Source organism: Bos indicus x Bos taurus, chromosome 3, assembly GCF_003369695.1.
Source record: "Bos indicus x Bos taurus breed Angus x Brahman F1 hybrid chromosome 3, Bos_hybrid_MaternalHap_v2.0, whole genome shotgun sequence".
In the NCBI taxonomy this organism is placed as follows: Eukaryota; Metazoa; Chordata; class Mammalia; order Artiodactyla; family Bovidae; genus Bos; species Bos indicus x Bos taurus.
In genome coordinates, this window is record NC_040078.1 from 100,103,864 (window position 1) to 100,126,754 (window position 22,891).

Sequence of the window (22,891 nt, forward strand, 5' to 3'; positions counted from 1 at the left end):
GGCTCGCGTGCTCCAGGCACTGACTCCTGGCGAGCAGCCAGCGCCCGGGCCCTACCATTCTGATTAAGGCTTGGGGGGGAAGAGAGGTTGGTGGGTTAAGGAGCCGAGGCCTAGGGAGCGATGGGGAGAATTGATAGCTGAGGCAGAGGACAGTTTGACTCACACCGTCTCAGGCACCTGACAGAAACTCCAACACTTCGAGGGGGATAGAGTGGAAGGAGCACTGTCGATGCTGGCTGTCCCCCCTGCTCGGCCTGGTTGGGTGGCGCCTCAGCGGGGGAGCTTGGGGGCGGGGGAGGGTGTCCCCCTCCGCGCCGTTAAAATGAAACTCTAGTGGCTGGAGTCAGGGCAGAGCGTGAGGGGATCAGACGCTGGCGGGCTCGCTTACAGCCCGGCGGGAGCGTCCGGCCAAGCAGAGATAACTGGACTCTGGAACAGGACCCCATCCCAAGGCTGCGGCAGCTTCGGTTCCGAGTCCGAACGGAACGAAGCCCGGGTCCCGGCCCCTGGGGATCTCTCCTCGCAGACCAGTGGGACCCCGAAACTTGAACGCAATACCCAACCCCCTTTTTATTCTTTTCTTTGTCACTTCCCCACCTTTCTTGCAACGCGTTCTTTTCCTCCCCTCTCCATTCTGCCTCTCGAAGGACACGAAAGTGGCTTCCGCGGAAAGATTTGAAGGCTATAGGAGCTTTTCTCTTTGCAGAACGACTGTGTAGAAGAGATTTTTGGAAAACCGCTTTTTAACACCTCTGCCCTCGCCCCCCACCCCCCCAAGCCTCTCTGTATCCCTTCGAGGAGAAAAGCCCGTAGATTGAACATTCCGGGGGCATTTTGTTTGATGCCAGAGGAGAGGGTAGAAGGACCCCGTCCTCGTCCTATTAGTTGGCTGGACTTGTACCGGCCGTTGGAAACCCCGAAGTACATTTTCCAGTGGGACTTTTACAGATATATATTTTTAGATTTTTAAAATATCAGATAAAGAATATATATGCTTTCTATATATTTTCTGACGACCTGCCCCTGACAGCGCGATGTACAATACGGTGTGGAGTATGGACCGCGATGACGCAGACTGGAGGGAGGTGATGATGCCCTATTCGACAGAACTGATATTTTATATTGAAATGGATCCTCCAGGTACTTGGGAGAAAAAAAGAATCTTGTGATGGGTCTGATTTGTGTTTAACAAGACCTTGGTGATGTTTTCCGGGCAGAAGTATTCTTGGGTGCTCTAGGTTCGGGATGAGGGGCAGATTTGCAGTTAGAGCTGCAGTAAAAACTGCTTCTGGTTTACACGTTTAAAGTTTGCAGTTAGGACCCCGATCCTATTGTCCTGTGAGAGTGGGGGTGGGGGCTGGGGTGGTGGGGGTGGGAGGAAGGACCCGTTTCTTTTACTTTGCCTTTGCTTCTCGTTCAGGTTTTCGTCGTACCCTCCACACCCCCTTTCCCCCCCTGTTTCAATTAAAGATTCTACCTGCAAAGGATGCTTTATATCCCAGTCTTAAAGTCAGTCTTTCCCTTTAGGGGAATTCTTTAAAGCTTGTCATTTCGTACGTTTGGCTCGCTGTGTTTCACCATCGTTAACTTCTGAAACTGGGCTTGCCTATGTGATTATTCGTTTTAAAGACCCCCTTTTCTCTCGTGGAAACCGAATGCCGGTTAGTGGTTTTCAGGGGCTGGGCTTTTTTATTCAGTCATGGCCTTAGTCTGAGGTTTTTCTTTTCAGAATATAGTCGCTCAGAAAGATATGTGTGCACTGTTTTATTACTCTTTAATTTAGGGTTATTTAACTTAATTTATGGGATAGTATTTAATGTAACTTCGGTTCTTAGCATAAAAAGAGGAAGAACCTTTTTTGTGTGAATATATGTGATGTGTACATACATGTGATAGGTTTGAGTCCCCATAATGTAAAGTATACATAGACTCTATTTTTACTTTAGAGCTTTGTCTGAGATCCTTACAGACATTTTGTGTATATGGTAGGAAAAGGAAAGGAAGGAAAATGGAAAAGTTGGGTAATTTTTTTTCTTTTAAGTCTATGTCCTGATTATAAGCTGTCAGATTTTCAAATCCTGTTTGCAATTATAGACTGTGCTTTATGTAATGATTTTGAATAAGTAGAGGGCCTTTGTGCCTATTTTTGTTGAGGATGAATTCGTTATGTCTTTTAAAAATGTGTTATAGCCAAGCCTACAGAATAAATTGTGTCATTGGGGAATCTCAGTTATCATAAGACTGTATGTTTTTGGAAACCTTTGAAAAGATCTGAGCCCATGAAAGTGTAATGAAGTATAACTGTCTTACAGGATGTATGTAGAAATTATTTCCTGTGTCCTTGTGAACAGTGAATTCTCCTCTTTGTGTTTTTTTTTCAATTAGTCATCGAGTGATAGAGTGTTAAATGATGTTATATTAAGAGCCAGTACTAATATTGAATCAACCTTTTTCACTCTCAATGATCACTTAGAATTTTTTTCTTTTCCCTTCATTTTGGAGCCTTCTTTATTTGCTTTTATAATCGTGACTGCGATCCAGATACAGCTTTTTTTTGTATTTTGCAAAGTTTGTAAGATTTGCCACCCATCTATTGTGTGTATTTCCCTCTTTGTTTCCCCTTAATGGTAAAGCATCATTTCTATTAGATGCATTTGTCATTCACATAAATGGAAATTTAGTACATCATCAGTTCCTTTCCTGTAAAAAGTAAGGTTAATAATTCTACATATCTGTTAGTGTGAGAATCATATATTCAGACTGCCTTAGAATCATACTATGTTCATTTAATATCTGGCCTTGCAGACATACAAAGGGAATTTGTTGGGCGGAGAGGTGAGTGGGGAGGAGGGGAGAAAATGAAGAAGGCACTAATATTTGAAAAACATGGGCCTAGTAGAAATATAGACTGAGTTGAGTTGAGTTGTCCAAAAATGATTTTAAGAAAAGTCAGCTGTTTTCATTATACAGTGCTGTGGGTCTTAAAAGGTTGTTTAGAAAATTCTGATCCAAACTTTGTGTATTCCATGGAAATAAACTTTTGAGTTTAGAATGTTTATTCTTAAATGAAATTTTGCATACTGAGATTCTAGTCAGAATATTAGAAGTATGCATATACTGTTCATTAGCCATTTGTAGGCTTAATGTATTAATAGAATACAATTAGTTATTTCTAACAGCTTTTTGAAAAGGAAACATACTTGAGTATGCTAAAATATTGCCTATGAAGTGAATAGTTTTTAGTGTAAATAATGTGAACAACCTTGTTTTGTGTGATAAATTAAGTTTTGAGATGTTTAAGTAAATTTTTAGTGAAGAGGTTGCAGCATGTCTCGTATCCATCCTTTTCCTAGTTCCTATCATAGGATCCTAGATCAAGCTCCTGGACTGGTGTGATAGTGCACTAACTGTTCTCCCCGTTTCTACTCTGTCCAGTCCACAGTGTTCTTAAAGTATCATTTAATGATTTATCTTCCAATGGTAAACCTTCCAATGACTTAAAAACCTTCCAGTGCTTTTCCTTTGCCTACTGAAAAAAGCCACATCTTGCTTATCCTATCAGATAAGTCCCTTTATTTTTGCTTCCAACCTAATTTTCCAGTCTTTTCTCCTAGAGTCCATCACAAGTTCTGTGGAAGCTGTTTCATACTTGCTGTTCCTTGACTGTGTGCTTTTCCCTCTTCCTGGGTGCCTTTCACTTTGGGTTGAAATCTCATACATGTTAAGGGTCCTGGTTAGATGACTTCTTTGCCAGAATGTGTGTTCCCTGATCCCTACTGTTTGGAGACATCCTTCCTTTCTTTCCCTCCCTCTTCTAGCACTTCTCAGATAGAACTTTTTCCATTCTGCCTAGAGTAGCTTCTGCATTTATTTATGTATACTTCCCCCTTTGGAATTATCTTCCCACCAGTTTATGAGCTTCTTAGCTTGTCAAGGTCTTGCAAGTAGTAGACAATTTAATAAATATGTGTTGAATTAACGAATGCCTAAGGAGTGTTGTTTTTTTCTAGCCTTTACCTGCTTTTCTACTTAAGGTCTTTAGTCACTTCATTTCTTGGCTATTGCAGTAGCCTCTGTTTAAGTAACTTTCAAATTACACAGTTATTGACTTAGGGTCCTTAACTGTAATATTAATATTACAGTTTTAAAAATATGACTTTCATTTTTATTTTAGTCTGAAGTGTAAATATGAAATTTTTGTCTGTTATTGCTGTCAGCAGCCTCAAAAACTAGTTTTCAAAGGTCTTTCTTTCAGCCTGTATTTTCAAAAACTACCATTACCATGTATCCTGAAGATTCTAATAACTGGCTGGATTGCTACATCTATTATAATTTACTGACAATGTAAGGGTTGGATCCAAATGAAACTTTGATGTCTTAATCTTTATATGTTTCCCAGAAATACTGGGAAATACCAAACTGTTTAGATGGAGTATAACATTTTAATATCAGAAATGTTAAGATTACGGTACAGAGAATTGCTTATAAGCATCTTGGTTAGTCCTCTTGTGATTTGGAAATCAGGATTATTCCATAACAGAACAGTTGCTGTCCTTTCCAAGAGCCCTGTTTTTTTTTTTTTTAGATTTATTTATTTATTTTTTGGCTGTGATGGGTCTTCGTTGCTGTGTGCAGGCTTTCTCTAGTTGCAGCAAGTGGAGGCTACTCTTTGTTGTGGTGCTCTGGCTTCTCATTGCAGTGGCTTCTCTTGTTGCTCTTCTAGGCATGTGGGGCTTCAGTAGTTTTGATATCATGGCACTTGGGGGCTTGGGCTTAGTTGCTAGCAGCATGTGGGATCCTCCCGGACCAGGAATTGAACTGGTTGACCCCTGCATTGCAAGGCATATTCTTAATCAGTGGACCACCAGGGAAGCCCCAGAGAGCCCTGTTTTGGGGATAAGAGCTATTGGAAGATTACCAATATGCAACTGATCATAAACTCATCCCCAAAGCTTATAGGTAGAGTGCACTTCAGTTTTGACATTGTTATTGTGTTTATTTTGAGAAGATGTAATAAATCATTTCTTTTTTAGACTAACATACAATTCTTTTTAAGATTATAGACTTTTTTGTTCTTATTTTTTCTTATTAGGAACAAATTTCTGAATCTGTAGGGCAGCAGCAATCTCTTCAGTGATAATAGAAAATTAAAAAAATTTAATTGTTTGGCAAAACATAAATATAGGAAGGTCTGGAAAAGTGATTCTCATTTTTTTAAATCTCAGTACCCCTTTAATAGGCTTCCTGGGTGACTCGGTGGTAAAGAATCCACCTGCTAATGCATGAGACCCGGGTTTGATCCCTGGGTCGGGAAGATCCCCTGAAGAAGGAAATGGCAACCCACTCCAGTGTTCTTGCCTGGAAAATCCCATGGACAGAGGAGCCTGGAGGGCTACAGTCCGTGGGGTTGCAAAGAGTTGGACACGACTTAGTGATTAAACAACAACAACCCCTTAAACTCTTAAAATTATTGAGGATCCCAAAGAGTTTCTGTTTAGGTGGGTTGTTTCTATTGAAGTTTGCTGTATATTAGAATAAAACTGAGAAGTTAAAAAGTATTTAATTCATTTAGAAATAATAAAGCATTACATGTTAACATAACTTTAAAATGAGAAAATAGCTGTGTTTCCCCCAAAACAAACAAAAAAAGTGAGAAGAATGGCATCATTTTATGTTTTTTGCAAATAACTTTTAATGTCAGGCCTTTTAATCTTTAATGTATGGCTTAATAGAAGGCATATAAATTCCCATGTCTGCTCTTGCATTCAGTCTTTTGAGATATCACAGGTCATAGCCTCTGGAAAACTCCACTACACAGTTGTGAAAGAAAGAGTAGAGAAGGCAAATAATGTCTTAGTAACACTCTGAAAATAGTGTGAAAATTGGACCCTCTTGGGCCCTCTGAAAGGGGGGCCCAGTGGTTTGACCCTCAGTGGTCTCTGGATTACACTCTGAGAAATACTGGTTTAGTAGTTACTTGACTGCATAGTTTGATGGCCAACCTAGTAAAGTATTTTTGGAGCCAGATGAAAAGGTTGTTTTAGGAAACTTACTTTTTTTGGCATACTTGGTATTTTCATCCTGGTAAAATTTTAGATTAAGTAACATTCTGGTGGAGAACTAACATATTGGGCCTGTGGTTGAAGAAAATGTCTGCTGAGAAACACACTGGAGAAATAGGTCACCTGCTGCCATGTGGTCCTTACCGTTAGCAAACTGGGCATCCTGCTTCTGTGGTTGAATTTTTCTTTATAACTCTGAACATTTGATGGATTCATCTTATATAAAATGCTTCTCCTGTGTGTATCGTAAGATATTTCTTTTATGAGCTAGGTGTCACTTTTTAATAATATTGTAATAAGGAAGGAATGTTTATATAATCAAATGATGTAAAAAAGCCATGCCAACTTTTTCTGCATCTTCTTATCGAAAAAGATTAGTCATTGCTTTCATTTTAATATATTATAGTTTATAGTATATCTAAGTATGTTTCATTAGAAGTATGGTAAGTCTTCACTTGATAATGCTTTTAAGGTTTATTCTCATTGTTTTTTCATGCTTTGTATTTTTCTTAGAATGTAGAAAATATTGGACATCTTTATGGTCACCATGTTTAACAAAGTATATAGAAAAATAATGACAAATATGTCTATGTGATATAATTTTTATTGATATTAAAGGAGGATGCAGCCTGAATGTAGTAGAAAGAACACAGGCTTTGGAAACAGATGGTATGGGTCCCAAACCTAGCTTTGCTTCTTACTTTGCTGTGAGCATCCATTTTCTCTTCTGTAGAATTGAATTAATACATACCGTTCGAAGTTGTTCTGGAGATTAGAAGTACTATATCAATATCTTGTACAGTGTTTGGCATATGTTGTGTGCTGCATGTGTGCCTGCTCAGTTGTGTCTGACACTTTGTGACCCCATGGACTATGGCCAGCTAGGCTCCTTTGTCCATGAGTTCTAGGCAAGAATACTGGAGTGAATTGCCATTTCCTCCTCCAGGGAATCTTCCTGACCCAGGGATTGAACCCACATCTCCTGAAGCTCCTGCATTGGCAGGTAGATTCTTTACCACTGAGCCACCTGGGAAGCCCTTTGGCACATGTAATATACTCAATTCATTGTAGCTTATATCCTGGCATATTGCTAATATTCAGTTAACTCTATCTCTTTGCATACGCTTGTAGTCAAAACCTTTTGAGATATCTTGCTGCATGCTTTTCTTCATCCTTGACATTTAAACTGGAGCCATTTTGTTTTTGGAAGAACTCCCTAGGGTCTTTTCTAGACTCTCATGAGTCTATGGAAATATCACTCAAATCATCCTTTCTTTTTAGTTTCTATTGCCTTTGTTGCTCATCACCTCACATTTGAAATTATTTGTAATAAGGTAATAGTTGCCAGCATTTGTTGAGTAGTTATTGTAGACCTGGCACTATGTTAAATGCTTTCATATGTATTATTTCGTTTAGCCACACAACAACTTTATAAAATAGGCACGACTTTTATCCTACTTTACAGACGGGAAACTGACACAAATGTGTTTACTAACTTATTCAGTTGTCAGCAAGTAGCAGAGCAAGTCTGTCTGCCTAACCAACGCCCAGGTTCTTAACTGGTACCTCCTAACTGGTTCTTTGTTTCTAATTTCTTTTTCCCCTCCCCTATAAATTCATCCTGAATTCATCAGCCAGATTAATCCTACTGAAATGTTATTTTCATTGTTTTATGGCTCTATTTAGAAATTATTAGCAACTCTCCATTTATTTTAAGCAGAGGCCATACTCTTAAACTTGACATATGTAATCTTTAGTAATATGGTACCAATTTACATTTCCATCTTAATTACTAATCTTCTATTCTCATTTTTTTTCTTGCCCAATTCCTTGCTTATCACTTCACTATACCTTGCTTATTTCCATCTCCAGCCTTTTGCTTATGCTGCTGCTTATGTTAGATTATGCTCATCCTACCCCATCTTTAAATCCGGATCCTTTGTAAGTCCTTCTTCCTCCTTTTCTTCCTCTAAAAATTCCAGCACTGAACCCCTTTAATGATCTAGGGCTGGTCTCTTATTTTGACACAAAATCACGTTCTGTTATGGCATTAATTATTTCACAAATGTAATTTATTTCCCCAACAAGATAAGCTTAAACACCCAGTGTCTAAATATTTTGTTAAATCTTAGGCCTGTGGACCCAACCAGTTTTATTTTGTGACTCATTTCAAAATGTTGGTATTATTTATTATCAACATGTGATCTTTAAAGTTCTAAGGATAATTTATTGTAACAAAAGGAATAATGAAAAAGTGCAATACATAGTGTTATCAGCAAAATTTTATGGTTTTGCATAAAAGTCGTATTTGAAATTTTGAAGTAGTAAAAGTGAATAGTAAGTTTCTGAAAGTTTGGGTTAAATGTAGTTGTTTAGTGTGTTACTATACCAATTAAATTTAGATTGTGTAGAAGTTGACTTGGGATAACAAGGTAAGGTCAACCGTAGAGCCTTATAAGATCAATTTTCAAATTGTTCGCCCATGGTATCTTTTTTGGCTCCTTGTGCATTATTTGTAAGTTCATATGAAGTGAGAGGGTTATCTTATTTTTTTAATAAAAGGGGAAGTAGACTAGGTCTAGCCTGCTAGATCATTCCATTTTGTATGTCCCATGTCAGTGTAAAAACTGCCCTGTGCCCTGTGACTATAAGCCAACACAAAGCCAAAGTCAACACTATGATGTCATACCATCCACCATTATCCCGCCTTCGATTTCCTGTCTGATGTTCTGTTTGTGGACCAGTTTAGTTGTCTACCTGTGTGTAAGGGTATAGGGCAACAAGTCCAGGCTATATGATCTTAGGTAGTTATTGTTGTAGTTTCTTTCTTTCTTTTTGGCTGTACCAGGCGGCTTGCAGATGTTACTCAGTTCCCTGACCAGGGATTGAACCCACGCCACAGAAGTGAAAGTGCTGAGTCCTAACCACTGGACCAGGGAATTCCCTAGTTTCTTTTCTTTTTTAAACTTAGGCAAATATAAATCATGAGTCAAAATTTAAAATTTGTATATAAATTATTTTGGAGAAGGCCATATCAAAATGATTGTGTTAGAGGAATACTGCTTTAGAGTTCATTCTTTCACATGTATCCTTCTTAGCTTTCTAACTGTACAGAAGAGTCATTCAGTATGGTATAATTCACATTGAACTTCTAACAAGGATTTGTAAAATGAACTACAGACTTCTTTTCCTGAAATTTGTCCTGGTCGTCCTGGGATATGTTTCATAAAAAAGTATATAATTAGTATATTTTCATCTGTAAGCAGCAGAACCTCATTTCAACATGGCTTAAGAAATAAGAAACTTTATCTTCTCATGTAATAAGCTTCAGCGTTGGTTGATTACAGAAATTCAACAATGTCAGTAAAAACCCATATTCTTTGCCTTGCCCAGTTCTGCTGCCCTCCCTGGAACTGGCTACTGTCTCTATACACACAACTTCTGAAAGAAGGAAGAGGTCTCTTTCTGTGCCACTGTATTCAGAGAGAGGAAACTTTCTCTAAAAGCCTGTAGCAGGCTTCTTTCACAGCTTTTTGGCCAGAATTGGGTCATATGTCTATTCCTGAACCAGTCATGAGTGGTTCAATAGTGATTACTATCGAAATAACCGTGTTTGTGGAATCTGGAGTGGTGTTGACTTCCTCTGAGGCATTATCAGGGGAAGGATTCTGTTAGGAAGGAAGAGGAGGGGATGAATTCTAGGTTGGCAAACAACAGTGGCCACTCTGAAAAGTAATTTGGAGAACCATAGCTCTTTTCAAAGTTCTTGTCTCTGTATTTGGAAATAAAGATAATTAGCGAGTTAATTTTTTTCTTTTTCAAAACTAAAATCTAGTTAGTACAGTGATGTATTATGAAACCCATTTTCATTTTATAAATTGGAATTCACAGGGTTACATAGTATTGAGAGTTAAATATGACAGACCATTTCCTGTCTTAACAGTTGCTTTCCAGAAGATGAGGAAGCTAACATCTCTGGTTGACAGTTTCCTTATTTGAGGCTTGTAGGTGTTGGAATAGAGTAAATTAGTACATCTGATAAATGAGTGTGAGAAAGCATTTATAAAATTATAAATTCCATATTTCAAAGTTTAGTAAATTAAGTTTGGTAAATTAAGCCTAAGACTTGATTTATGATTTGAATGACTGACCTTAAAAATTAGGACACTTAAAGTAACTCATAGATCATATCTTTTAATTAGATTGTATTACCTAGTTAGAAATTCATAGGCAATATAGTGGGGCTGTGAAGAGAGAGGGTTCTGGAATCAGATTGCCAGAGTTCATGTTGGCTTCTGCCGCTTCCTAGCATATATCATTGGGCAATTTACTTATGTTTTCTGTGTTTTGGTTTCCTTGCCTAAAAACGGCAATGATGGTTGTCCCTACTTCAATAAGATTGTTTTGAGAGTTCAGTGAATTAACAACTGTAAAGCAGCTAACATGATGCCCAGACCATATTAAGCATCCAAAAATGTTTTCGTTCATGTCTATTAATTAATTCATGTTTTTCAGCAAATATTTGATTGCCAGGCAGGTATAGCATTCAACAGAACAGCAAAACTCCCTTTATTCATGGAGTATACATTTTTAAGGGAGGGGAGAGAACAAAGAATAAACAAAATCATAAGTGGAATACATAGTGATGGTGATAAATGTTATGAAGAAAAAGCAGAGAACAAAAATATGAGTGCTGGGTGAGGGAGCTGCTGTTTTCAATATTATATATTTATTTACTCATTCATTCAGGCCATGCAGCATGCAGGATCTTAGTTCCCCAATCAGGGATCAAATTCATGCTCTCTTGCGGTGGAAGAGTGGAGTTCTAACCACTGGACCACCATGGATTCCCGCCGGAAACTATTTTAGATACTAGGACAGGAAGGGCCTGATGTGAAGGAAGTGAGGGTGCTAGTCAGGTAGATATATGGGAGGTAAGATTTATATGCCAGTATGCCTGGCAGAGGGAATACCAGATGACACACAGGAGCATGTGTGTCAGGCAGTCAGGGATCAGGTCGGAGGCCAGTGTGGCTGAAGTGGAGTGAGGGGAAACTATCATATAGTCAGATTTAAAAGACAAGTAATGATGTGGATGGTGGGGAAGACTGTATAGGACATTGTAAGAACTTGGGCTTTTAAAACTTGACTGAGAAATATAAATGGAGCGTAACCTTTAAAAGTTGTGACTCACTCTTCTGTACATCTGTAACTTATATAATATTGTATATCAAATATGCTTTAATAAAGAAAAAAACTTGACTGTGATGAGAAGCCATCCAAGTGTGTTGAAGAAGGATATGTTATGATTCCTGGCTTAAAAGGACAATGCTGGCTGCTGATGGAAATGGATAAACTGTTAGGAGGCTACGGCAGTAAACAGGCTGAGGGATGGTGGTGGCTTGGACAAGGGTGGATGCTGTGGAGATTGTAAAAAGTAGTTGGATTCTGAATATTATGACTAGTTATATAACTTGTCATTTCTAAACTGACTTATTTTCTATTTTTTAGCTTTAGGTATGCTTTAGTAATTAAAGATTTAGCTTTTAAAATGATGTCAATGTATATATTTTTGGATGGATTTTTCTATCTTTGAAGTGTTATGATTTCTAATCTCTGACATGAGTGCAAAGCAGCATAATATGTGGCCTTAGTTATTTGATGAAGGCTTACTCATGAGTTGCTTTGATAAACATTACTGAATAAATCTAGACTATATTATAATTTACTTTCAAAAGTAACTTTGAAAAGGAAATTATCTTGAAATTCTAAGTTTCTGTGGTGGGCTATGAAGGGGAGGAGAAATGAAAGAGAAGGAATCCATGCCACATATGTGTCATTTTACTTTATGTGCTAAAGTTGTTGGTGTTTTAGAATAATGAAAATACATTTGTGTGTTTACGTATTAGTGGAATGATTAGGTGCTTGAGCACAGACTTTGCTGAAATGTTGCTCAGTGTTTAGGGGTGCTGGATTCAGATTGTTTTGATTTCCAGTTGTATTCCTGTCTGCTTCTAGTTTGTGACCCCTGGAGAGCAACTTGAACAGTCTATAGCAACTTGAACAGTCATTGTTTTTGCTTCTTTCCTGCCTTTCTCAAACTTATTAGTTTCTCTTCCAGGAGTACCGGTTTCCCTTTCAGCTCTCTCCTTTGCCTGTTTCCTTACTGTGATCTGTATAATAAGGGCCAGTCAAGAAAAGAAGCTATGAATACTCATATAGGAACATGTTTGATTTTGTCACACTTACCTGCCAGAGGGTTTGACGTGTTTGACTTTTAGGAAGAAGTTTAAGACAGGTGATTCAAACCTGTAGTAGGACGGAGTTCAGTGCTTGGAGTTTACTCTTGTTCCTGAACTGTGGAAGAGCCGTTATCACTGCTGTCTGACTGAAATTGACCTGGGCCTCTCTTTTGATTCCTAGGTATCAACAGTGGGCATTTAGGGTAGCATTGCCAGATAAAATATATGCAGTATGTCCCCATGAAATATTTGGGACATATTTATACTAAAAAGTTATTCATTATTTATCTGAAATTCAAATTTAACTGGGTGTCTTGTATTTTTATTTGCTAAATTTGCCAAGCCTAATTTAGAGAGAGGCTAGACAGTTGAATGAACACTATTTCCTAGTACATTCTCCCCATGTAGATAAGATGTGTGGGAATAGACGTATAACTTGTTGTAACTATTATCAGAATACTTTTCAGATTCAGTAGCAAAAAGTCCAGCTCAAGTTGGTTTAAACAAAGAGAATTTATGGGTTTGTGTAATTGAAAAGTTCAAAGGGAGTGAGGGAGTAAACAAGATCCTACTGGATAGCACAGGGAACTATATCCAATCTCCTGGGATAAACCCCATGGAAAAGTATATAGAAGAAGAATGTATAGATGTGTATAACTGAGCCACTTTGCTGCTCAGCAGAAATTAGCACAACATTGTAAATCAACTATACTTCAGTTTAAAAAAGGTAATGAGGGCCCCTGGCTAAGTTTGATCAAAACTGTCAGACTTTGGCCCAGTTTTTCTGCATTTGCTTTGGCTTTTCCCTATATCAGCTTTTTTCTCAGGCTGGCTTCTCTTGTAGTATAAGATGACTGCCTTTGGCTCGTGGGATTGCATGTTTCCTCAGTTCTTGGAGTGGGGTGGTGGGTAGGGAGGATGCTTCCCACAAATATAACACAACGATCCTGAGTTTGTCACTAATTAGACTGTCCTGTGTCCCAAAGGATCACTGTCTTAAAATCGGGATTCCTTGAATTACTAATTGTAGCTTTCTCTGTCTCCTAAACTTGAGAGTGCATCAGAACCACCTGAAGGACTTTAAAAAAACAAAAACAAAAACAGAATGCTAGGCCTTACCCCCAGAGTTTTTGATTCACTAGGTTTGGGATTGGGTTCTAAAAATTTGTAACAAGTTTACTGCTTTGATGGGTCTGCACACCACACTTTGAGAACCACTGCTGTATGGAATCAAGGCCTACTCCTGGAGCTGGGGAAGGGGTCAGTCCCATATAAACTCCTTACCAGTGTGGGGAAGGAACAAGGTATATTTTGAGATAATTACAGTGTCCGCTAAAGAGAGGACTGCTTGCTGTTTTTGCCTGTCCAACTAACTTTCCCTCTTATTTGGGTAACAAGCTTCCTGATGTTTGTTTTGGAACCATCCGCCCCCATTTGCAGTCAGTGTGGCTTATGTAGAATTGATCTCATCCATTGGCTTTAAGGGTGGGTACATGACCCAGGTCTGGTCAATAAGAACACTGCATTCACCTGGCCAAAGGGATTAGTCTGGGAGTTAATAGGTCAGTGATCTTTGTAGTATACAATGCACATTACTATACATTACTATTTACTGTCCTAGCTAGTGATATACAGATGACATAATCCTTATCCTTAAGGAGCTCAGACTGTAATTAAGGAATACCCACCTGTAAACAAATGCATGCAGACTTCTCTTTATTACTTCCTCCATTTCTCATGGCTATCAGCTAACATACATTTCCATTATATACTGTATTACCCACTTTATAATCTTTAACCACACTTATTATTAATTGTTGAGTGTCTTTAGTCCTCATGAGATTATAAATTTCCTCAGGATAAGGGCTAAGGCTATAATTAACTGCTGGGTCTCCCATACATAGCCCTGTCTCTGGTACATAGAGGTGTTCAGTAAATATTGGTTAAATGAATATTTTAAGTGTAGTAATAAAAAAGTATAAACAGACGAGGGAGTGATTTACTGGTCAGGTAGTAGAGAGGTAACAGCCTGGATGAATGGACACAACTTGATTCATTTTGGGAACTGTAACTAATTCAGTTTTGCTGAAACAAGTATGAGATGGGAAGTGGTGGTAAATGCATCTGGAGATATAGGTGAGGGCCAATTCATGAAAGGCCCTGAATGCTATACTTAGAGGTTGGACCTTTTTCCTATGGGCAGTTGGGGAGCTACTGACTGATTGGTTTCAAGTAGGGAAAAGAATATATTGGCTGCAAAGTGAAAAATAGATTGGAGGAAAGCCAGATTGAAGAAGGTAAACTCTCTAGGAGGCTTTTTCAGTACAGATGAAAGATGTTATGAAAGCTTAAGGTAAAGGAGGGGAAAAAACAGCATGGAGGTGGGGAGACCTGTGCACAACAGTTCATGTGGACTCATGCAGATAGCTAATCTTAACTACCAACCCATATAGTTCTACATCTATACCCATGGTAGATTTATAACCAGAGATTATACTTCTGTTTTATCTTCTAATTATTTAAAAACAAATAAGTGGAAATTACGTGACAATTCCTCTTCCCACCCCGAACCCCCAAAAAAAGCCTAAGGGAAGATAGTAGCAGAGAGAATGAAGAGGAAGAGTTGTTTAAGAAGTAGAATAATGGGACTTAGAGACTATCTTGAGAAAAATCAGACTTAGTTTTCTGGCTTGGGAGATGGTGGTACCATAAACTAAGAGACCCAATTTAAAGAGGAAGGACATCAGGGGACGTGGGTTTGACCCCTGAACTAGGAAGATCTCACATGCCATGGAGCAGTTAAATCTGGGTGCTGCAACTACAGAAGCCCAAGAGCCCTAGAGCCCATGCTCCCCAAGATAAACCATCTCCATGAGAAGTTCATGTGCTGCCACAAAGAGTAGCCCCAGTTCGCCGCAACTAAAGAAAACCCGTGTAGCAATGAAGACCCAGAACAGCCAAAAATTAATTTATTTAAAATAAATAAAGATGAAGGTTAGGCTTGGATCGTATGGATAAAAGTATAAAGGTGTATTTTATTCTAGGTACTTTTCTAATGGCTAGGAGCATGTGTGAAAAATGGGCCTCACCCTAGTGGGTCAGATGTTAAAGAATCTGCCTGTAATGCAGGAGACCCAGATTCGATCCCTGGGTTGGGAAGATCCCCTGGAGAATGGAATGGCAACCCAGTGTAAAGGTGTATTTTTTCCTAGGTACTCTTCTAATGGCTGGGAGTATAGCAATGAACAAAATGAACTCCTTGCTTTATGCAGGAGGAAATATAACAGTAAATTAAGTAAATACATAGGTTATGTTAGGTGAAAACAAAGAAATAAGAAAAAGAAGAAAAAAATCTACTGGCTGTAGAAAAAAAAAGTCTACTGGCTCAGAAATTTCCTGGCGGTCCAGTGTTTAGGACTCTGCACTCTCACTGCAGAGGGCCTGGGTTCAGTCCCTGGTCAGGGAACAAAATCCCACAGACAGCTCAGGGTAGCCAAAAAAAATGAGAAAGAGAAACAAAACAAAATGGCTACTGACTTAGGGAGATAGAAATCAGAGGAAGAATTACTGTTTTATTTTGGGTAGTCAAAAGAAGGCCTCACTGGTACAGTGATTTAACTTTTTATATTGTGAAGTAAAATACACAATCCCATATAAAAATGGGCAAAAGACATGAAAAGGTATGTCTTTGAATATATAAAATGTGTAAGTATATAAAACATAAATGTACAGATTACTGACTTCATATAGTGAGCAACTTTGTAACCATCACTTAGATAAAGATGTTGACGATAACTTCCCAGAAGCCAAAAGCATACCCCTTTCCAATTATATACCCCTTCTCTTCTCCCTACCAGAGGTAACCATTGGCTTGACTTTTTTGTTGTTGTTGTTGAAAGATAATTGCTTTACAGAATTTTGTTGTTTTCTGTCAAACTTTAACATGAATCAGCCATCAGTTCAGTTCAGTCGCTCAGTCATGTCCGAGTCTTTACAACCCCATGAATACCAGCACGCAGGCCTCCCTGAATATCACCAACTCCCAGAGTTTACCCAAATTCATGTCCATCAAGTCGGTGATGCCATCCAGCCATCTCATCCTCTGTCATCCCCTTCTCCTCCTGTGCCCAATCCCTCCCAGCATCAGGGTCTTTTCCAATGAGTCAGTTCTTCTCATCAGGTGGCCAAAGTATTGGAACTTCAGCTTCAGCATCAGTCCTTCCAGTGAATACCCAGGACTGATTTCCTTTAGGATGGACTGGTTGGATCTCCTTGCAGTCCAAGGGACTCTCAAGAGTCTTCTCCAACACCACAGTTCAAAAGCATCAATTCTTCAGTGCTCAGCTTTCTTCACATTCCAACTCTCACATCCATACATGACCACTGGAAAAACCATAGCCTTGACTAGATGGACCTTTGTTGGCAAAGTAATGTCTCTGCTTCTGAGTATGCTATCTAGGTTGGTCATAACTTTCCTTCCAAGGAGTAAGCGTCTTTTAATTTCTTGACTGCAGTCACCATCTGCAGTGATTTTGGAACCCCCCAAAATAAAGTCTGACACTGTTTCCACTGTTTCCCCATCTGTTTCCCATGAAGTGATGGGACCAGATGCCATGATCTTCGTTTTCTGAATGTTGAGCTTTAAGCCATCTTTTTTACTCTCTTTCACTTTCATCAAGAGGCTTTTGAGTTCCTCTTCACTTTCTGCCATAAGGGTGGTGTCATCTGCATATCTGAGGTTATTGATCTTTCTCCCGGCAATCTCGATTCCAGCTTGTGCTTCATCCAGCCCAACATTTCTCATGATGTACTCTGCATATAAGTTAAATAAGCAGGGTGACAATATACAGCCTTGACGTACTCCTTTTCCTATTTGGAACCAGTCTGTTCCATGTCAAGTTCTAACTGTTGCTTCCTGACCTGCATATAGGTTTCTCAAGAGGCAGGTCAGGTGGTCTGGTATTCCCATCTCTTTCAGAATTTTCCACAGTTTATTGTGATCCACACAGTCAAAGGTTTTGGCATTGTCAATAAAGCAGAAATAGATGTTTTTCTGCAACTCTCTTGCTTTTTCGATGATCCAGCGGATGTTGGCAATTTGATCTCTGGTTCCTCTGCCTTTTCTAAATCAGCTTGAACATCTGGAAGTTCGCGGTTCATGTATTGCTGAAGCCTGGCTTGGAGAATTTTGAGCATTACTTTACTAGCATGTGAGATGAGTGCAATTGTGTGGTAGTTTGAGCATTCTTTGGCATTGCCTTTCTTTGGAACTGGAATGAAAACTGACCTTTTCCAGTCCTGTGGCCACTGCTGAGTTTTCCAGATTTGCTGGCATATTGAGTGCAGCACTTTCACAGCATCATCTTTCAGGATTTGAAAGAGCTCAACTGGAATTCCATCACCTCCACTAGCTCTGTTTGTAGTGATGCTTTCTAAGGCGCACTTGACTTCACATTCCAGGATGTCTGGCTCTAGGTGAGTGATCACACCATCATGATTATCTGGGTTGTGAAGATCTTTTTTGTACAGTTCTTCTGTGTATTCTTGCCACCTCTTCTTAATATCTTCTGCTTCTATTAGGTATTGTGCCCTTCTTTTCATGAAATGTTCCCTTGGTATCTCTGATTTTCTTGAAGAGATCTCTAGTCTTTCCTATTCGGTTGTTTTCCTCTATTTCTTTGCATTGATTGCTGAGAAAGGCTTTCTTATCTCTCCTTGTTATTCTTTGGAACTCTGCATTCAGATGCTTATATCTTTCCTTTTCTCCTTTGCTTTTTGCTTCTCTCCTTTTCATAGCTGTTTGTAAGGCCTCCTCAGACAGCCATTTTGCTTTTTTGCATTTCTTTTCCGTGGGGACGGTCTTGATCCCTGTCTCCTCTACAATGTCACGAACTTCCGTCCATAGTTCATCAGACACTCTGTCTTACCAGATCATATTATCCCCTCTCTTTTGAACCTCCCTCCCATTTCCCTCCCGATCCCACACCTCTAGGTTGATACCGAGCCCCTGTTTTGAGGTTCCTGAGCCATACATTAAATTTCTGTTGGCTTGACTTGTAATACAATTACTTCCTTGTTTTTCTTGGATTCAGAATTCTGGTTTATAGAATATATGTAGAGAATGCCAAGTTATTGCTTTCTGTAACAGTATGTGTTATTCTACATCTACAGTAACCCTTGGTATTGTCAGACCCTTAAACTTTTGTAAATCTCATAAGTGTGTAGTGGTATCTCATAGTAGTTCTTTTATTTAAAAAATATTTATTTATTTATTTATTTTCGGTGGCACCAGCTGTTGTGGCGTGCAGGCTTCTCAGTAGTTGTGGCTCACAGCCTCAGGAACTCAGTCCCAGGTTCTAGAGCACAGGCTAAATAGTTGTGGCCCGTGGACTTAGTTGCCCCACAGCATGTGGGATCCATAAGCATTGGAAGGTGATTTCGTAACCAGTGGACCACCAGAGAAATCTCTCCTTGTGGTTTAGATCAATTTACATTTTCCTTATTCTTAATAAGGTTTATAATCTTTTATAGCCATTTGTTTATCCTCTTATAAAATACCTTTTCATGTCTTTTGCCCATTTTTCTATGGGATTGTTTAGTTTTTCTTAGGTTTGTAAGGATTATAAACATGAATCTCAGTTCTTGTTTATTACATGTATGCAAATATTTTAAGGTGCCATTTTGGGCAGAGACCTAAAGGAAATGGAGTGAGCTGCGGGGGTAGTTGAATGAAGGGTATTACAGGCCGAATGAACAGCAATAACATACAAAGACCTTGAGCTAGGAGTATTTTTGCAATGTTGCAGGAGCAACGAAGGAAGCTTATGTGAGGTTGGAAAGGAGAGGGGTAGAAGGATCGCAGGAAGAAAAATTAAGCCAAATGAAAAAAAACAACTCATGGAATATTATTAAAGTGTAGGCTATAATATCCATTTCTTGCTATTGCTACCAATATGTAAAAATGAAATACAGTGAAGGAAAAGAACTAGAATATGATCAAATGAAAAGAGTAATAATAGGATTGTGGATAATTTGTCATAGATTTGTTATTATATATCAAAAACAATGTTAAAAGTACATTTAATTTTACTTACTCATTTTTGGCTCTGCTGGGTCTTTGCTGCTGCAAGGGCTTTTCTCTGCCTGTGATGAGCGGGGGCTGCTCTATAGTTGCGGTTCCCGTGGCTGCTCTTGTGAAGCACAGGCTCTAGGGCACTTGGACTTCAGTAGTTGTGGCTCCTGGCCTCTAGAGCACAGGCTCAATAGTTGTTGCGCACAAGCTTAGTTGTTCCACGTCATGTGGGATCTTCCCAGACCAGGGATTGAACCTGTGTCTTCTGTGTTGGCAGGCAGATTCTTTCTGAGCCATTTGGGAAGTCCCTAAAAGTATATTTAAAAAGAGAAAAGATTTACAAGTAGATACTACAGTTAAGTTAAAAAAATTAATCTTCAGAAAGATAACCTTGAAGCTGGCTCTTACTCTTATGTAGAAACTCTGTATTAGTTTCCTATTGCTACCATAACCAGTTACCTTAAAGTTTGTGGCTTAAAACATTGTTATCTTGCAGTTCTGGAGGTCAGAATTCTAAAATCAAGGTGTTGGCAGGGTATATTCCTTTTGGAAGCACTGGAGAAGAGTTCATTTTCTTCTTTTCCCACTTTCTGGAAGATGTCTGTGTTCTTGGCTCCTGGTCCCTTATTCTGTTTCAAAGTCAGTAGCATTGCATCTTCAAAACTCTCTCTCTCTCTGACCTCTGCTTCTGTTGTCATATCACCTTCTCTAACTCTGATATTCTTGCCTTCCTCTTATGAACACCTTTGTGATTTCTCTAGCACACTTGGATAATCCAAGATGATCTTCCGATCTCAATATTCTTGACTTAATCACATCTACAAAAAGTCCCTTTTGGCATGTAATGTAACATATTCACAGGTTGCAGGGACATTCTCAGAGGGCCCTTATTCTATCTACTGTAGACTTGAAAGTTGAGAATAAAAAGTTCACTAATCCCTGTTTCTTAGGGTTTGATGAAGGAGGAATTATAAGTACAGATAGAGAGAACCCTTATTAACAGAGAAGAAGCTTGGTGAATGTCTTATCTTAATTTTGAATATTCTGCATCTGCCCACTCCAGTACTCTTGCCTGGAAAATCCCATGCATGGAGGAGCCTGGTAGGCTACAGTCCATGGGGTCGCTGAGGGTCAGACAAGACTGAGCGACTTCAGTTTCACTTTTCACTTTCATGCATTGGAGAAGGAAATGGCAACCCACTCCAGTGTTCTTGCCTGGAGAATCCCAGCGACGTTGGAGCCTGGTGGGCTGCCGTATATGGGGTCGCACAGAGTCGGACATGACTGAAGCAACTTAGCAGCAGCAGCAGCAGCAGCCATAGAGGGACAGCTTAAAGGTAGCCTTAAACATGATATGAAAGATCACTAGAAACTTTTAAGTCATATTTCATGTAGTTGATGGCTTGAGAGAGAGGATTGTGCTTTTTTAGAAGGCTGGTTTGAATTTTGTGTGCTTAACAACTGAAATACATTGAACAGTCTTCATCTATGAAATGGGAATTGTTGTTGTTCAGTTGCTCAGTTATGTCCCACTCTCTGTGACCCCATGGTCTGCAGCACGCCAGGTTTCCCTGTCCTTCACCATCTCTTGGAGCTTGCTCAAACTCATGTCCATTGAGCTGGTGATGCCATCTAGCCATCTTGTTCTCTGTCGTCCCCTTCTCCTCCTGCCTTCAATCTTTCCCAGCGTCAGGGTCTTTAATGAGTCGGCTGTTTGTATCAGGTGACCAAAGTGTTGGATCTTCAGCATCAGTCCTTCTAATGAATATTCAGGATTGATTTCCTTTAGGATTGACTGGTTTGATCTTCTTGCAGTCCAAGAGACTCTCAAGAGTCTTCTCCAACACCACAGCTCAAAAGCATCAATTCTTCAGTGTTCAGCCTTCTTTATGATTCAACTCTCACATCCATACATGACCACTGGAAAAACCATAAGTTTGACTGTATGGATCTTTGTTGGCAAAGTAATATCTCTGCTTTTTAATATGCTGTCTAGGTTTGTCATAGCTTTTCTTCCAAGGAGCAGGCGTCTTTTAATTTCATGGCTTGCAGTCACCATCTGCAGTGATTTTGGAGCCCAAGAAAATAAAGTCTGTCAGGAGTAGTAGTACTTAATTCACAAAGATTTTTATAAGAATTATAAAATATAATATAAATACACACACACATATATACACATATAACAAACTGATGCTTAGTATCTGGCATATAGCAGGTACTCTTCTTGCAATTCAGTGCTTTTGTGACACAATGGTAGGGAAGTGTTAGCAAGGTTAAGGTAAGGGGCTTGTGCTGGAGGTTTTGCCAGAGGCAGCTGCACATCTTACTTGTTAGAAGCTGTCTAACTCTAGTGTGTGCTTGGTTCTACCAGACTGACCTTTTCTTCTTTTTCTGCCTTAAGAAAAGTCTATTGCTGTCCTTTCAGCATAATTATTCTTGAATCTTCCCTTTTTCTTCATGGTTAGCCTAAATGCTGACCATCTCATGCGTTCATTCAACAAATATTTATCGAATGCCTTGTATCAGTGGAGACTCAGCACTGGAGACACAGAGATAAATGAGAAAAGGGGTGTCCTCAAGGAGTTCCAGTTTCAGTGCAAAGACAGGTCAACAGCTGCACTGTAATGAATAAGCTTTATGTTAAAAGGTTCAGCAGAGCTCTGTGGAATCAAAGAGGAGGTAGTGCTTACCTAGGTCTAAAAGTATAAGGGAAAGTTTCATTGATAAAATTGTGTAAGACCTGGGTCTTAAAAATAGCTGGGTAGGACAGTGTGGTGGGAAATGGAAAGGAGAGGGAAAGAGAGGAGACAGAGGGAGAGAAAGGGTGAGGGAGAGAGAGGGAGGGGAGAGAAGCGGGAGAGAGGAAGAAAGAGAAGGAGAAACAGAGGAATGGGCGTTCCCTATGGTACAGGGAACCCTATGTACAGAGGCGTGAGAGCGTGTTGGATGAGCTGTGGGTATTTAGGTGTGGCTAGGGTGAAAGGTGCTTGTGGAAAAGTCATAGGAAAATGAGCTTAGAAAAGTAAGCAGGGCCAGACTTTGAAGGCCCTTATATTTCAAACCAAAGAATTTGGACTTTATCTTATAGGTAGTATAGAACTCCTGAAACATAGTATGCTAAAGCAGTATGATCAGATTAAAGACTCAAAGCAGCAGGAAAGGTAGGAAAAGAAGATGGATCACTGGGGAAATTTTTAGGAAGAAAAAAATGACTTAGCATGTAAAGCCTAAGGTGAGTTTGTGACATGAAGATAAAAAAGTTTCTGTTGGATTTTGTTATTGAGAAGAGTTTAACAAGACATATCTTTAGTGAATGGGTTGGAAATCATATTACAGTATGTTGAAGAGTGGATGAGAGGTGAGAGTGTAGAGACTACAAATATAGACCACTCTTAGAACATTTGCTGTGAGGGAAAAGTGAGAGGTAGCAAAAGAGAGGGATATAGATCTGAGAAACATATATATATATATATATATATATATATATATATATATATTTTTTTTTTTTTTTTTTT

At 39.2% G+C, this 22,891-nt stretch overlaps 1 protein-coding gene across 2 annotated transcripts in view; it reads left to right on the forward strand.

Moving 5' to 3' along the window:
* Window positions 1-323: 323 nt before the first annotated feature.
* PIK3R3 (phosphoinositide-3-kinase regulatory subunit 3) overlaps window positions 324-22,891 on the forward strand; it is a 104,993-nt gene continuing 82,425 nt past the window's right edge. The window contains exon 1 of one of the 2 annotated variants that reach the window (XM_027537396.1): window positions 324-1,140. In XM_027537396.1, the coding sequence (XP_027393197.1) occupies window positions 1,035-1,140 (106 nt within the window). In that variant the 5' untranslated portion in view covers window positions 324-1,034. Of the gene's footprint in view, window positions 1,141-1,573; window positions 1,662-22,891 lie in introns of those variants that run through there. The other variant, XM_027537397.1, reaches the window with a different exon arrangement.